Here is a 13,446-nt window from a genome sequence, read left to right on the forward strand (position 1 = left end):
TTTCTGAATTTTAATAGGTCACTCTACGCGAGCGGTGAAATTGCAGCAGGTTAGAGGTGTACCCTTCGTGGCTGCGGAGAGGCTCACCGTTGCAACAGCGCAACGCTGCGATCTCGAAGGCCTTGCAAAACCTGATGCACAGTCAGAATTTTGTGGCAGAATTGTGTTTTGCTGACCTTCAAAGTGCAATATAAAGAGCACCGCTGCCCTGGGTCACTGAATATGGTACGTGCCGCTCTTCAATGACAAAAAGCGAGCAAACAAGGAGGAAAAAAAAAAAAAACAGGAAAAAGAAAAAAAAATCGAATACTTCGGTGCTGGGCGGAGTAGAAACCGAGTCATATTCAGACAATCTCGTTCGGATATATATTCACACACGCTCCATGCGGGCACTTCACTGCAGCGACGCTACACTTACAGCTTTATGGGTGTATAAAGGGTATTAGGTTGTCGCATGGCTAACACCCTCACGTTTAAGAGGTAAGATCAAATTGTTGGTGGAAACCGACGATGACATCTTACAAGTAAAAACGATGACAGCTGGGACAGGCGACACAAAAAGTGCATTGAATAAAGTTTCGTATCGATCCCTGTGAAATTCTACTGTCGGATATTTCTGTGTGCCCAAGGCTGTCAGAATGATTACACAGTTTTTTGATCGCGCGTCTACTTAGAGATCCGCTTGTCGTCCTCTATAAATTTTGTAAGGCCCTAACGGCATGGGGTGTTACCCGTGTGACAAGCAAACACCCTTAAGGGTGTAACCATTTTGACAGTGTATTGTTGGTGCATGCAGCGTGTCCGACGGGAAGCGCGAGAGAGAATCCCGGCTGCATACATGCCTTACGTTCACACGGACGCGTTTCAGCGGTTGCAATACTGTGTGTCGATGCACGCAGCCCCACTGCACAAAAGCGCACTTTCTGGAATAATCTACAGCTGAGTAAAAAAAAAAAAAATGGCATCACAGAATTTTGGAAAGTGCATTCGAGAACTGTGGAATAGTGAAATTAAACGAGACAACGCAAGTAAAATACACGGACGAGAAGGCGACACACACGAAGCGCCTGAGTGTGTCGCCTTGTCCTTGTCATTTCGCGCTGTTACTCGTTCACTATGAATCAGAACCAACTAGTCCACCAAAAAGGCCTAACAAAGTAAAGTAAGCGTATGGCAACAAATTATAAAATAATCTGCAGGCATCATGCTGCCGTAAGCATGGCCGGTTTTTCGGTATTTCGTAAGCGGTAATAGTCCTTAAAGAAGGCCTGTTGTATATGTAGTACGCTTGTGGACAGCCGAAGACTATTACAAGTAGCACAAAAAGCAGAAAAAATTATGAATTTAATAAATACATTACATATACATTCCCCAACGAACGCCTCTTACTATATATCTGCTATTTTACTTTGAATGCTTTGGCACACTGGAAGTAACAAATCAAATACGAAGTTCTGTGTCAAGAACACTGTTGTCACGGGAGTTTGTTATCAGAGCGAGTCTTTCTTGATGGTCGTGGCGGTGGGAAAAAAATCCCACGAGCTGTTCGTGCGTTCGACCATGAGCGAGGGCCGGTACGAATGGCGGTAGAAGTACAGTGCCAGTATTGCCAGGGCCAACACCACTAGGAAAGTGGACACCACCAGAATGCCCACGACAGCCGCTTTGCCCTGCGCATAACCGCGAAGAGACGCGTACGCGTGTTAATTAACAAATCGCGTCTATGCGAGTCACACTGCACAAAAAAAAGCCCCCCCCCAAAAAAAAAAAAAAAACACTTTCTGGAGCAACCTATACGTAACAGCTGGGTAAAAAAAGCACCACAACATTTTGGAAGGCTGCTTTCAATAGCTGTGGAATAGTGAAATTGAACAAGACAACATAAGCAAAATATGCGTGTATAGTTAAGTGCCAACCGGTAACGTATCGGCGACAGTATAGTCGGCTCTATGCAGCATTCGTGGGACCAAGAAACCAGACAACTCGCAGTGACGAAGCAGTATATCGTCTACTACAGAGGTAGCCGAGATTCAGGCCATTATAGAAGCCATTTACCTGCACATGAATATACGGGTACTACGTAACTTCGTTGGGATATTCAGAAAGAATTACTTGCCTTTACAAAGAATGAGCTCACAGATCATGTGCGCACTAGACTATCCTGCACGAGCACCCTACGTTACAGGTTCTGCTAGGACTTAGTACCAGGTCTTGGGGGAGGGCAATGAACAAGCTCATGTCCTTTGTTCGCGATCCCACAACACCAAGCAACCCCGTAAAGTGGCCTGAGACCTATTGCTCCAGAATTGTCAGATCCGAACATTTAAAACAACACTGGCTCAAGTAAGCAAACAACAATAGGCTCCTCTTACCATTCACATCACAGACACGCGCTAGAGAAGACGCTGTACTGATCGGCCGGGCACAAACACTTGCACTACAGAACGAAAACGATGCTTTGCTACAAGCACATCGAGAGCAGGCATGTAAAAACAGCGTGTCAAGTATGTCAGCTACACCAACGCCCTCCATACATCGCAGTAATGCGCGAGAGCACTCTCTTCTTCTCATTTTTAATTCGCTCAAACATCCAACCCATCCCAACTTCCCTACACCTGGGAGAGCTGGCCCGCTCCACTGCAAGAGCTCCCCTGCACTATGGCCACAGCTAGCTGGTGGCCCACATCAAACATGTCAGTAGGTCCAGGCAAATGCGATCACTACTAAGACAGGAGACTCAGCTGTACTCCGGCAGCTAATCGTATAACGTTTCTCGCTCACTTAACCGCCACCGTAATCCCCTCAAGGACAACTAGAAGATGCGCACAAAAGCATTTTTGTCCACAGCAATATTGCCTGATATGACCTACAAAATCACATAGCATCGGCACAGTCTCAAACAGCAGCAGGGTGTTCGGGCTAACTTTGACCAAGGTTTCAAAATTTACCAGTGCACTATATAAGGAACTTTTTGAATATCCGTTAGAATTATAAAGTAAAATAACGTTTGTCATTCTAGGGAGCAACTCACACACCTGGCTCTCGGACAGCAGGCGTTTTTGGCACTTGCCTCCCCAGTTGTAATAGCCCTTGGCGCACTTGCACAGGTTGTCCGTGCAGGCGGTTCGCTCTGGGCATAGTCGGAAGGCGTCGCAGATGCCGTTCAGAGAGGCATTCTGGGTGCATGTGTGCTCGCGGTGCTCGTACGACTCCTGCGAGGAAAATGTTCCTTGTGTTGTCTATACCTACGTTAAAAACCATTTAATTATGGGGTTTGACGTGCCAAAACCACGATTTCATTATGAGGCACGCCGTAGTGAGGGACTCCGGATTAATTTTGACCACCTGGGGTGCTTTAATGTGCACTCAATGCACGGTGCACGGGCTTTTCTGCTTTTTACCCCTCCCGATATGTGGCCGCCGCGGCCGGGATTCCATCCCGCGCCCTCGGCCTTAGTAGCGCGACACCAAAGCCACTACACCACCACGGCGGGTGTTCGCCACTACGTTGCGCTGTCAGTTTCCTCAAGATGGAATAAAAAAAAGCGATATCTAGCCTCGTAATTTTATTTCGCTGTCTTCCATTGGCGAGATGGTTTGATTGCGGTGGTGGTGCGAGACGTGCTCAGAGTGTATAAATAAAGAACAACTAGGGTCCGCATTGAATAACGTCCTCTGTAATCTGCCGTCGATGATCACCGATTTTCTCTTTATTACGCTGATCGCTATCGTGAGCGGCGAGCACTCCAATGCCGGTCTATGAAGCGCTGTTATGCAAGAAGACATTCTTTAAGGTACTGCACAGCACCCTAGACGGGAAGAGAGTGGTGTGGTTCAGAGAGCAAACGGGCATAGCGGACATTCCAGTTGGCATTAGGAGAAAGAAATGGAGCTGGGCAGGCCATGTAATATGAGGGGTAGATGACAGGTAGACCATTAGAGTTACAGAATGGGTGCCAAGAGAAGGGAAGCGGCAGTCGAGGACGGCAGAAAACTAGGTGGGGTGATGAAATATGAAATTTGCAACTGGAAGTTGAAATCAGTTAGCGCAAGAGAGGGATAATTGGAGATAGCAGGGAGAGGGCTTCGTCCTGCAGTGGACATAAATATAGGCTGATGATGATGATGATTCAAACAGAATGGAAGACAACGTGCACAAGAACGTAAAACGGACGCCACGACCGCTGAACTATTGACTTCTATAGATCGAGAGCCGGCGAGAATCGACACCGGTATGCTTTGCCGTATACCTATTGTCGGCCGGTCCTTGAGAAATGAAACTGCGTTCTTGTGTCCGCTTTCTTTCACGATAACAGGCCGCAGTGTGTTTTCGGCGAGTTCGCATAGCGCCATTTTTCCGACAGAGAACAAGAAAGCGACACGGAAGAAAAGACGACGCTGGTGGCACGTGCAGATCACTGTGATGAAAAGGTACCGAATTCTGGATCCACCACTCTCGGAGGATATCTCTGTTAGCGAACGCTGGTTAGCTAAGCCAGTTAATAGAATGCTCCTCGCTCAAGTGAAGCGTCGCGAAGGAAGTCACATGACGCGAAAGTGAAAGTTTCATATAGAGGAAAGAAAAAGAAAGAAGCAATTGGAACTAGCAGGGAACACGCCGTTACAATTTTAAAACATAGTCGAAAATGTAAACTAAGGCTCAGGGGAAAAGGGCCCGTCTCACGTGACAGGCAAGTGGCCACTTGCAATCGCCTTGCGCACTGCGGAAAGTAGCGCGGGCCGATTGTGACGCGCGCTTGCACGAGTCATACGCGGCCGTGAAAGGTTCGACAAACTTGTGCAAATGTGCATGACCCTTTTCCCCAAGAGCCAATGCACCGATGAGTACTAAAGGAAGGGAGAAAGTTTGGCGGCCGAGGAGGCTGGCTTGCCGAGTCTCTATAGCTGCCCGACGTCACGCTCCCTTCTGTTTTATTGCGATAGCAATTACATGGACACTCCAGGCGCGTTTCTGCCGGCGTCGCCACCGTCGGCAGAAATGTCAAAAGAAATGAAATAAAGTCCAAGAGCGATGACATCGTCGCCACGCACCGTATGCTGTATGTGCGAGTGAAAGCGTGCGCGGGTGAGCCGACGATGGCGGCTTAATTTCACGCGCGCAAGGGAAGAAAGCGGGGAGGAAGTGCACCGTCTTCCGTCGTACTGCAAGGCACCGAAGGGAGGGGAGGGAGGGGAGGGAGGGGGTAGGGGCGTTGTACTCAGGCGACTGCTGCGTATGGCGTGGCCCCGCACCACGAAGCTCACGAAGCACCACGAAGCTCAATTCGCTAGCTGCTAACCCCGCGCTTCCTCACTCCAGCGTTTTGACAGCGAGTTCCCGCAGTCATCTCACTTGATATGTTCATGTTTGCTTGCGTGCGGGTGACACCATGCTTGTTAATTTAGTTAGCAAGCGAATGCTTAACAGTTTACACGGCCGCTAAAATTGCTATCCTTACTTCGTATATAGCTGTCTACTACTTTGCTATCGCAATCGATGCTTCGCCTTTCGGATGAAACTGCACTTTTTTTCTTTTTTCCTCACTCGGATGCAGTAGCTCATAAAGCGATCAGTCGAGTCAGCGCACCTGGCAGACGCAGTGGTTATGGTGGCAGCGCTGGTTGCGCGCGTCGCAGTGCTCGTCGACGAGGCACGACTCTCCCAGCTTCTTCAGCAGCACGCAGGCGCGCAGCTCGTCATGGCGCACCGCCCGGTGCGGGTCGCACACGCACAGGCCGTCCCCAGCGGGCCGCGAGTTGCACACGGTGGCTTCGCCAACGCAGGCCCTGGCGGCGACGCGTACCGAGGACTGGCTGGGAGCCCGGCACTGGTCGCCGAAGCCGCTGTGCATCCGCTCGACGCCAGCCCGAACGCTGGTGGACAGGTGGAAAGCGGCGGGAACGCGACGCAGAAGCTGGACGCGGCACGTGACGTTGGTGCGCTCGCCTGGCGAAAGCAGGGACCCGTTCAGGCTGACGAAGCTCACGTGCAAGTCGACGCCCTGATCGCGCGGAGGAAAGAGGGTCGAATGTTAGGCCACCTCTATAGAGGCGTGTGTTCGAATCCCACCGCTGCCGGCCACCAGGTCGCGTAACTGATGGGATACGAAGGACTGCGTATTATCAGGATGGATGTCTCTTTGTTGCATAATGTATTACTATGTATACTGACTTGTGTTTAGATTATATCGTTCTTACATTTTTATGGTGTTTGCGTTGGCTTTGTATTTTTGCGTTTTCCCGCGAAAATACAAAGCCAACTGTTGTCTGTTGTCAATTTGTTGTCTATTCCTTAAGACAACAAATTTTTCCCGAAATTCACTACAACGCAGTTGTAGTTCGCAAGATGTTTGGACACAAAGTTTGCAAAAAACAGCTCATTGTAAAGAGCTCCGAGTTTAATGAATCTCATTACATGCTCCTTTCAGTGATGCCCAGAAATGAATAAATCTGGGATACGAACGTGAACCTGGTAGATCTCATCAGCCACAGACTTGATTTGCCGTTCCGGAACACTTGCGCTTGTGTTTAACGTCTTAATTGATGATAATGGACAGTGGAGATGATGCTGGATCACAGCTGGTACGTACAAATACTACACGCGCGTCAATTAAGTGCTGTAAAATTCCTGGCGAAGGCTCTATATCTCTTAAGGCACAGAGTTTCAAAATAAGTTTGCTAGACGAAGAAAATATGGGCACTGTATTCGTTCAATCACTGTTGGAACCACAAGCAGTACCAGAATTTTTCTACGCGTTGGCACAGATAGATTTAAAAACCACATTTTAACTTCTTTTAACAATTTGGTGCCTCACATGTGTGTCAGCTATAGCCTCACAATTTTATTGAAGCAGGCCTAAGAGTTTTACACTCACGATAACTTTATCTTATTGTGTAATTTCGAAACCATGAACAAACCACGACGCTTTCGAAAGTACGTGTTGTTAACTCCAGATGATGTTTTGCAAGTTAGTCACCATGCGTAATTTTTGATATCCTAAACAATATTTTTTTTGTTATTCCAGTGCACCAAAAACCACCCTGTGGGTGGAAATTATGGGCTAAACGAGAACAACCGTTACCATACAACGAAGTTGTTCGACAACAAATTGAGCTTCACTTAGTTAAGGACAAGATCGCTTCGAAGCTAGAAGGACGAAATTTGGGCAAACCCGCATATACCATGCACCTACAATCCCCATTTTGACTGACCAACCACACTGGCGGCGCACGTAGACACCACAGCCAGCTTTTTTCTACATTGTACTCAATAGAAGAAACCATGTTTTCTGTCCTTTCCAATCTTTCGTCAGTTAATTGGGTGACCGTAGCAACTATGTTATTTATCTCTTTGAAGTGCTCTCGCTAGAAGCGGTTAATCATTTCGTAATATAATTTTTCTTTCGCCACAGTAAATTTTTACTTGCTTGCCATGAAATGTCACTATTTTTCAAAATTACTGCTCTAATTCTGAACACCGTTCATATTGGATATGCGTGGTGTAGACCTTGTGCGAAGCTGTCTTAGAGGCGGGGTCATGCGTGAACGTATGTATTTCGCAGGGAAAGCGAGAGTTGCTGACGTCCGCTAAATTAGAGTGAAAAAGAAATGTTACCTGTGTCTTATCTTGAAGCAAACAAAGATTACTTTGCACAGGTGCATTGAGAGTTCATATAACTGTTCCAGCACGGCAGCTTCGTAAATCTGTGTTGACCATCTCATATATACTTCCCTAGTTTCCTATGAAATAAACGGATTCGTTTTATTCAGTGATCTTTCGTTAGTATCTATTACCTTATTTTATCTCATTTTTTTCTTTTTCAGCATTATTCAGTTGCCATGAAAGCAAACTCGAGTTCCGCGTGAAGCATTCAGAAACATTTTCTGAAGCAGTCAGAAACGTTTTCTGGCAAGACCACAACACTTTGCTTAAGCCATCACGTCGACCAATCAGTTGCGACTGGACAATAATGTCCATCCTATTCATGAAAACATTTGAGGAGACGTTTCGGACATCTCACAAAACATTCTGCCTAACATTTAGATGTCTAGAAGCAGCTACAGTAGTATCTAGAAATGAACTCAAATCCAGAAGCAATAACTTCAAGATTACATATGTCGGTCAAGAGTGATTTCTCTTTAGTTAGTTATCGTACGTAATTACTGTAGCGTACAGTCATCAGTTACGGACTGGGAGGGAAGGAGGCAACACAACTTATGCTGACCATCAACGTATCGAGGCACTGGGAAATGTGTATGGCAAAGGAAATAAAAGTCGCAGTTTCGCCCGAAAGGCGAAGCATCGATTGCGATAGCAAATAAGCGGACAGCTATACAAAGTAAGAATAGTAGTTTTATACCGGCCGTATATACTTGTAAACATTCGCTTACTAATTAAACTAACAAGCATGGTGTCACGCGCGCACAAGCAAACATGAACGCATCTCACTCGATGTACGCGGAAGCTGGCCTGTCAAAACGCTGGAGTGAGTCAGCGCAGCAGCAGCAGCGAGCCAATTGAGCTTCCTGCCGGCGCTCGCATCAATGCGATCTTAGCCGCGAAATCGCAGGGAGGGCAGACCGTGCTCACCTTCGCAGATGGCTTTCAAGATACAGCCGCGCGGGCGGGCACTCGTGCCGCAAAACGCCTCCCCCCCCCCCCCCCCCCCCCCGAGGCCTTCCGGCCCGCGGAAGCATGCGTACGCAGTAAGTGTGGCCCCTCTATCTCACTACCCTCTATCCGCAGCGTTGAGCGCGACTGGAAGGCTGCGCTTCCTTCCCGCTTCCGCCCTTGTGTGCACGAGCCGCGATTGCCGGCTCACCGTCGCATGCTTTCAATCGCACATACAGCGTACGGCGCGCGGCGACGATTTTATAGCCCGTGGACTTTATACGGAACCTCACGGCGATGGCGACGATGATGGACGGGCGGAACCATGCAGTGCTGATGACATGCTAATTGCAAAATAAACTGCACCACCATAAGCTTAGCAACTGCCTTGCGGAATAGATAGCATTACATTTGCTAAATGTGTTGAGCATCGACAAGATCGAACGACCTACAGAAGGCTGATTTACGCACGTCAAGATATGTCAAGGACGGGTGGGCTGGGCCAGGGAAGCTAAGAAACCGCCTACAACAAACAGGTGGGAGGGCAGGTAGGTGAATGGCTTTGAAGTCTACGCAGAAACAAATATAGGAATGCTAGGCGCCGCCACACCATTCAAAAATCAGGTGAATGTTGAAGAGTGCGACAGTGACTAACGTAACAGAAAATAGTTTTAAGAATGGGAGGGGGGGGGGGGGACCGCATAAAAGGCGTCAAGAACGAGTCGAGAGAGCGTCTCGTCACTGCCCGATCGCTCAACACCAGACGGCCGTGGCCAGTCGCCTAGCTGAGGCTCACCTACCCTGTCGTAACACGTGCTAACTTAGATTTCTCATAAATAAATGCAACATAGTTTCATTTCTCTTCAGAATAAGCTGCAAGTGTAAACCATGCGCCCACGTTCATATCCGGCGTGCACACACGTTGAAATCTGGCGCACGCACGTACGAGGAGTGGGAGGCGATAAGGCGAGCGCGGCACGCAGTCGCGTGACTTCACTAGGGACATCTCCGCCTCGCAAATCTAGGGAACCGCACAAGACGAGATCTGGCAACACTGGTGTGTTCCGGTGGGGATTAAGTCGCTCCCAAGCACGCGTCCGCAGTAAAGTGTGGCCCCTCCACCTCACTACCCTCTATCCGCAGCGTTGTGCGTACAGTGTACTAGAATAAGGCAACTCTTCTAGTACACTGTAGTTGTGCGCGACTGGAAGGCTGCGCTTCCTTCCCGCTTCCGCTCTTGTGTGCACGAGCCGCGATTGCCGGCTCACCGTCGCATGCTTTCACTCGCACATACAGCGTACGGCGCGCGGCGACGATTTTATCGCCCGTGGACTTTATACGGAACCTCACGGCGACGGCGACGATGATGATGGCGGAAATTCACCTAGAGTGTTCATATCACTGCTATCGTAATAAAACCAAAGCTACAAACCTTCACGTTCATGTCGTCATGCATTGCCTTGCTCTGGTTCATAATTATAGGTTAGCTGCAGTAATAGTTGTCACTGACGGTGGAAGAAGAGCTGGGTGTGGCGCTCACCATGAAAAGGATTGGGACACGGAGAGGTTCGCTCGTGAATGCCTCATCGACCGGCTGTCTGTCGAGGAACCAAGAGAAACTGACGTCTCCGCCAGTGACCGCGATGCAGGTGAAATTCGACAAGGAGTCCTCAGTGAGCACTCCTTGCGATGTTTCCAGCCGGTAGAAAGGCAACTCCGTCCAGGTGCCCTTGCGTATCGCGTCGTCGAGCGCGCCGCCCAAGGCGGCGTGCGGCCGCGACGACATCCAGGCAAGGAGGAGAAAACCCCGCCTGCGTTGCATGCAGAGACAGAAAGAGATAGGCTGGGATTAAGGAAAACCCTCAGCCCCCTGCGCAACCCACAATAAGATACGCGCGCCCGTTTCATGAATTGTTTGGAGCTGATAATCGAGCTTTCTTATCACGGTAGCGATCAACTGCATCATTTGAACGCTCGTGGCATGCACGCTTCTACAAGTAAGCAAGTGTTACGCGTTTGTAAAATGTGAAGGCGAAAGCCTACCAGCTGTGGAAGAAGACGGCGACGAACGCGCGAGCAGTGGCACGAGTGCGAGGGGCAGTATGGGAACGCTGTCATGATCAGCGCCATCAAAGCCAGCTGTGGAAGAAGACGGCGACGAACGCGCGAGCAGTGGCATGAGCGCGTGTCCGCGTCTGCACTGGACCCTAATAAAGTTGTGCTCACTCACTCACTCACTCACTCACTCACTCACTCACTCACTCACTCACTCACTCACTCACTCACTCACTCACTCACTCACTCACTCACTCACTCACTCACTCACTCACTCACTCACTCACTCACTCACTCACTCACTCACCACGTGACGTGTGCAACTAGGCCCGCACTAGGCACAGCCTTAGTAAGCTAGAACCATGGAGCAGCCGTGGCTTCAGGGAAGAGTGCTCATCTCGCACCCCGGCGGCGTGGGCTCAATTCCCAACCAGGCTCATATGTACCAAATTTTCTTTTCAAAGCCACTAAATCACTTTGTTTACAGGAACCACGCTAAGAAATGTGATGTCAATTCGAGCATTTGTTGATGTGATTTTACTCTTTACGGCGTCGGCTATTTTTCGTCACGGCGTAGTTTCACCAAGGTCAAAAAGGGTCACCGCAAGGTCCCCGCAATTTCACCGCCAAGGGCTCCTCCAACATAGCCATCTGAGGTTTTCGCGTTAATATACGTAATCCATATACTATATATCATCATCAGCCTATATTTTATGTCCACTGCAGGACGAAGGCCTCTCTCTGGGATCTCCAATTACCACTGTCTTGCGCAAGCGTATTCCAACTTGCTTCAAATCATCAATTCGGAAATCTCCAAATCTTCAAAGGCTTCATATCTGAAGGTCGTAAGTTCGAATGCTGCTCCAATCCACTACATTTTCAGGACATGGAGTGGTGCCTGACACCGGCAAGAAAAATAAATATATTGCCGAGAGCTAGTGGGGCTATACTAGCTCAGGTGCAACCAAACTAGGAAGGCCCACTAAGCTTCATCAAAGTCACTCCCTCACCAGAACAGGAATTGGCCTCCCTGGTGCAGTATTCGGCCACTACCTCCCTCATGACTCCGATAATACTATATATACATAACGTGCAAACGCTTGCTTCGATATCAACGTAGGTTAGAGAGCCTCGTGGACGCGTAGCCGTTTCCTCCAAGATACTATATAGGCTATGTCATCTGACGCTGCTGTCAGCATGGAAAGTTTGCGCGTCCGGTACCCATATACCAGCACGATGGTGAAACAATTTAAGCGAAGCTAGCTATAAGATATGAAAGGCAGGAGGCACAGAGGAGGACAAAGTAACTGTATCCCCGGTTTATGAGCGAGGAGCGCCGCCATCGCAATAAATTCTGTGTTCTTTTGAGTAGTAGATTGCTGCGCATGCATTAACAAACGTTTATTCTAACCGATACTGTGTGAAACAGGGCAAGCGTTATTTTACATAATATTGCACCGACATCGATGCTACACCAGAAAGAACATGCTCCTGAAGAACTATGATTGGCTAAAGTGCTACGATTCACTGACGCTTGGCAGCTGATCTATGAAACAACACCGAGATGAAACAGCTTAAACGAAACCAGTAAAAAAAAAAAAAAGCGAAAGGTGGGATAGGAAATAAAAGAAAAAGCTTTGTCTCTGCATTTCCCCACCGGGGACGCGATAACATGAAGTAGCAGGATGACATCCATAGCCCTGTTACTACATGACGTGTTAGAACAACTACTTGGCGCGAACCACTGGGAAATAAACACGTCTGCATTTTTACTTGTTTGAAATGTTGAAGAGCCCGTGTACCCTTAAATTCCGTAACGTTTATGTTTCGCAGAAAACACTCTTTTAGCACCCTGAAATTAGTGAAAGGATGCACTAAAGGTGTTCTGATAACGAGTAGACCCAGTTTTAAAATATTCAGTAAAAAGTAAGGTTGCGAGAAGGGTGTTTTGAAATATAATCCATCTTCGAGGGTGTAACTTTCCTTAGTGTGTTTCGTCTGCTCGCTAAATAGCATCTGCGCGAAGTGCCAGACCTCTAGGCCTACCCCGGTCGACTCGACGACACCGTGCAATGTATGATTCGTGCCTCTACCATCCAAATGTTACAATGCTGCATGATTATCATTCTTCACGGTACAGTTGTTCTGATTGACGTAGGGGGAGGGGCTCTATTATCTTTTTGCCTGCGGCTGCGATAACAAGACTCAATTAAAAATACAATATTCTCGTGTTTTTCTGCTATTGCTAAAGCATTCGAAAGTCCTCCTCAGTTTCGACGTCCGAGGAAATGCAGCTGTACAGGCATGCAGCATGTTGCAATACGTACTATATGTGAGAGCGCTTTCCTGCCTCCCTAGCACCGCAGCATGGCGTACAAAAACTGCAACCATGTCACCAGCGCTGTATAAACACTGATGTGAATGGAGATGGAAAAGCAATTCACAATAATAATGAAAATGTGCTTACCACTTGCACACGTAGCCTTCAATTTTAGTCGCAAAATTCCTGAGGGCTAAGCGCTGGCCCACATTCCCTTTGCCCATCTTCTTCTTCTTCGGCTTTGATAGGCACTTCGATGATCATGGTGGGATGCACAGGGGCATGAGTGAAGACTCACGACGTGCATGGCCGAAGATAGTGGGACAGGATGACACGGATTATACACGACGTGAAGTGAAACATAAGTGTAGGAAGCCTGAAAGACAGTTTGCTGGACTTCGCGCTGCTGAGTCAATTATATCTATACAGCTGTCCCTCTTCCTAAAAGTAATTACATACA

At 48.2% G+C, this 13,446-nt stretch overlaps 1 protein-coding gene across 1 annotated transcript; it reads right to left on the reverse strand.

Annotated features, from left to right (window-relative positions):
- Window positions 1–1,412: 1,412 nt before the first annotated feature.
- LOC119456713 (uncharacterized) lies at window positions 1,413–13,210 on the reverse strand. The gene is made up of 5 exons (XM_037718535.2): window positions 13,134–13,210; window positions 10,152–10,422; window positions 5,589–6,002; window positions 3,036–3,212; window positions 1,413–1,670 (listed from the first exon to the last, which is right to left on the reverse strand). The coding sequence occupies exons 1-5, from the start codon at window positions 13,208–13,210 to the stop codon at window positions 1,491–1,493; spliced, it is 1,119 nt and encodes a 372-aa protein (XP_037574463.1). The 3' UTR covers window positions 1,413–1,490.
- Window positions 13,211–13,446: the final 236 nt, after the last annotated feature.

This window comes from Dermacentor silvarum, chromosome 6, assembly GCF_013339745.2.
Source record: "Dermacentor silvarum isolate Dsil-2018 chromosome 6, BIME_Dsil_1.4, whole genome shotgun sequence".
In the NCBI taxonomy this organism is placed as follows: Eukaryota; Metazoa; Arthropoda; class Arachnida; order Ixodida; family Ixodidae; genus Dermacentor; species Dermacentor silvarum.

Excerpts from the sequence above, each read along its gene's own strand:
- LOC119456713 (XM_037718535.2), bottom strand. The coding sequence starts at position 13,210 with ATGGGCAAAGGGAATGTGGGCCAGCGCTTAGCCCTCAGGAATTTTGCG. Across the intron at positions 10,423-13,133 it reads GAAGGCTACGTGTGCAAGTG|GCGGGGTTTTCTCCTCCTTG; the intron begins GTAAGCACATTT and ends CATGCAACGCAG. Across the intron at positions 1,671-3,035 it reads GCCTGCTGTCCGAGAGCCAG|GGCAAAGCGGCTGTCGTGGG; the intron begins GTGTGTGAGTTG and ends GGTTATGCGCAG.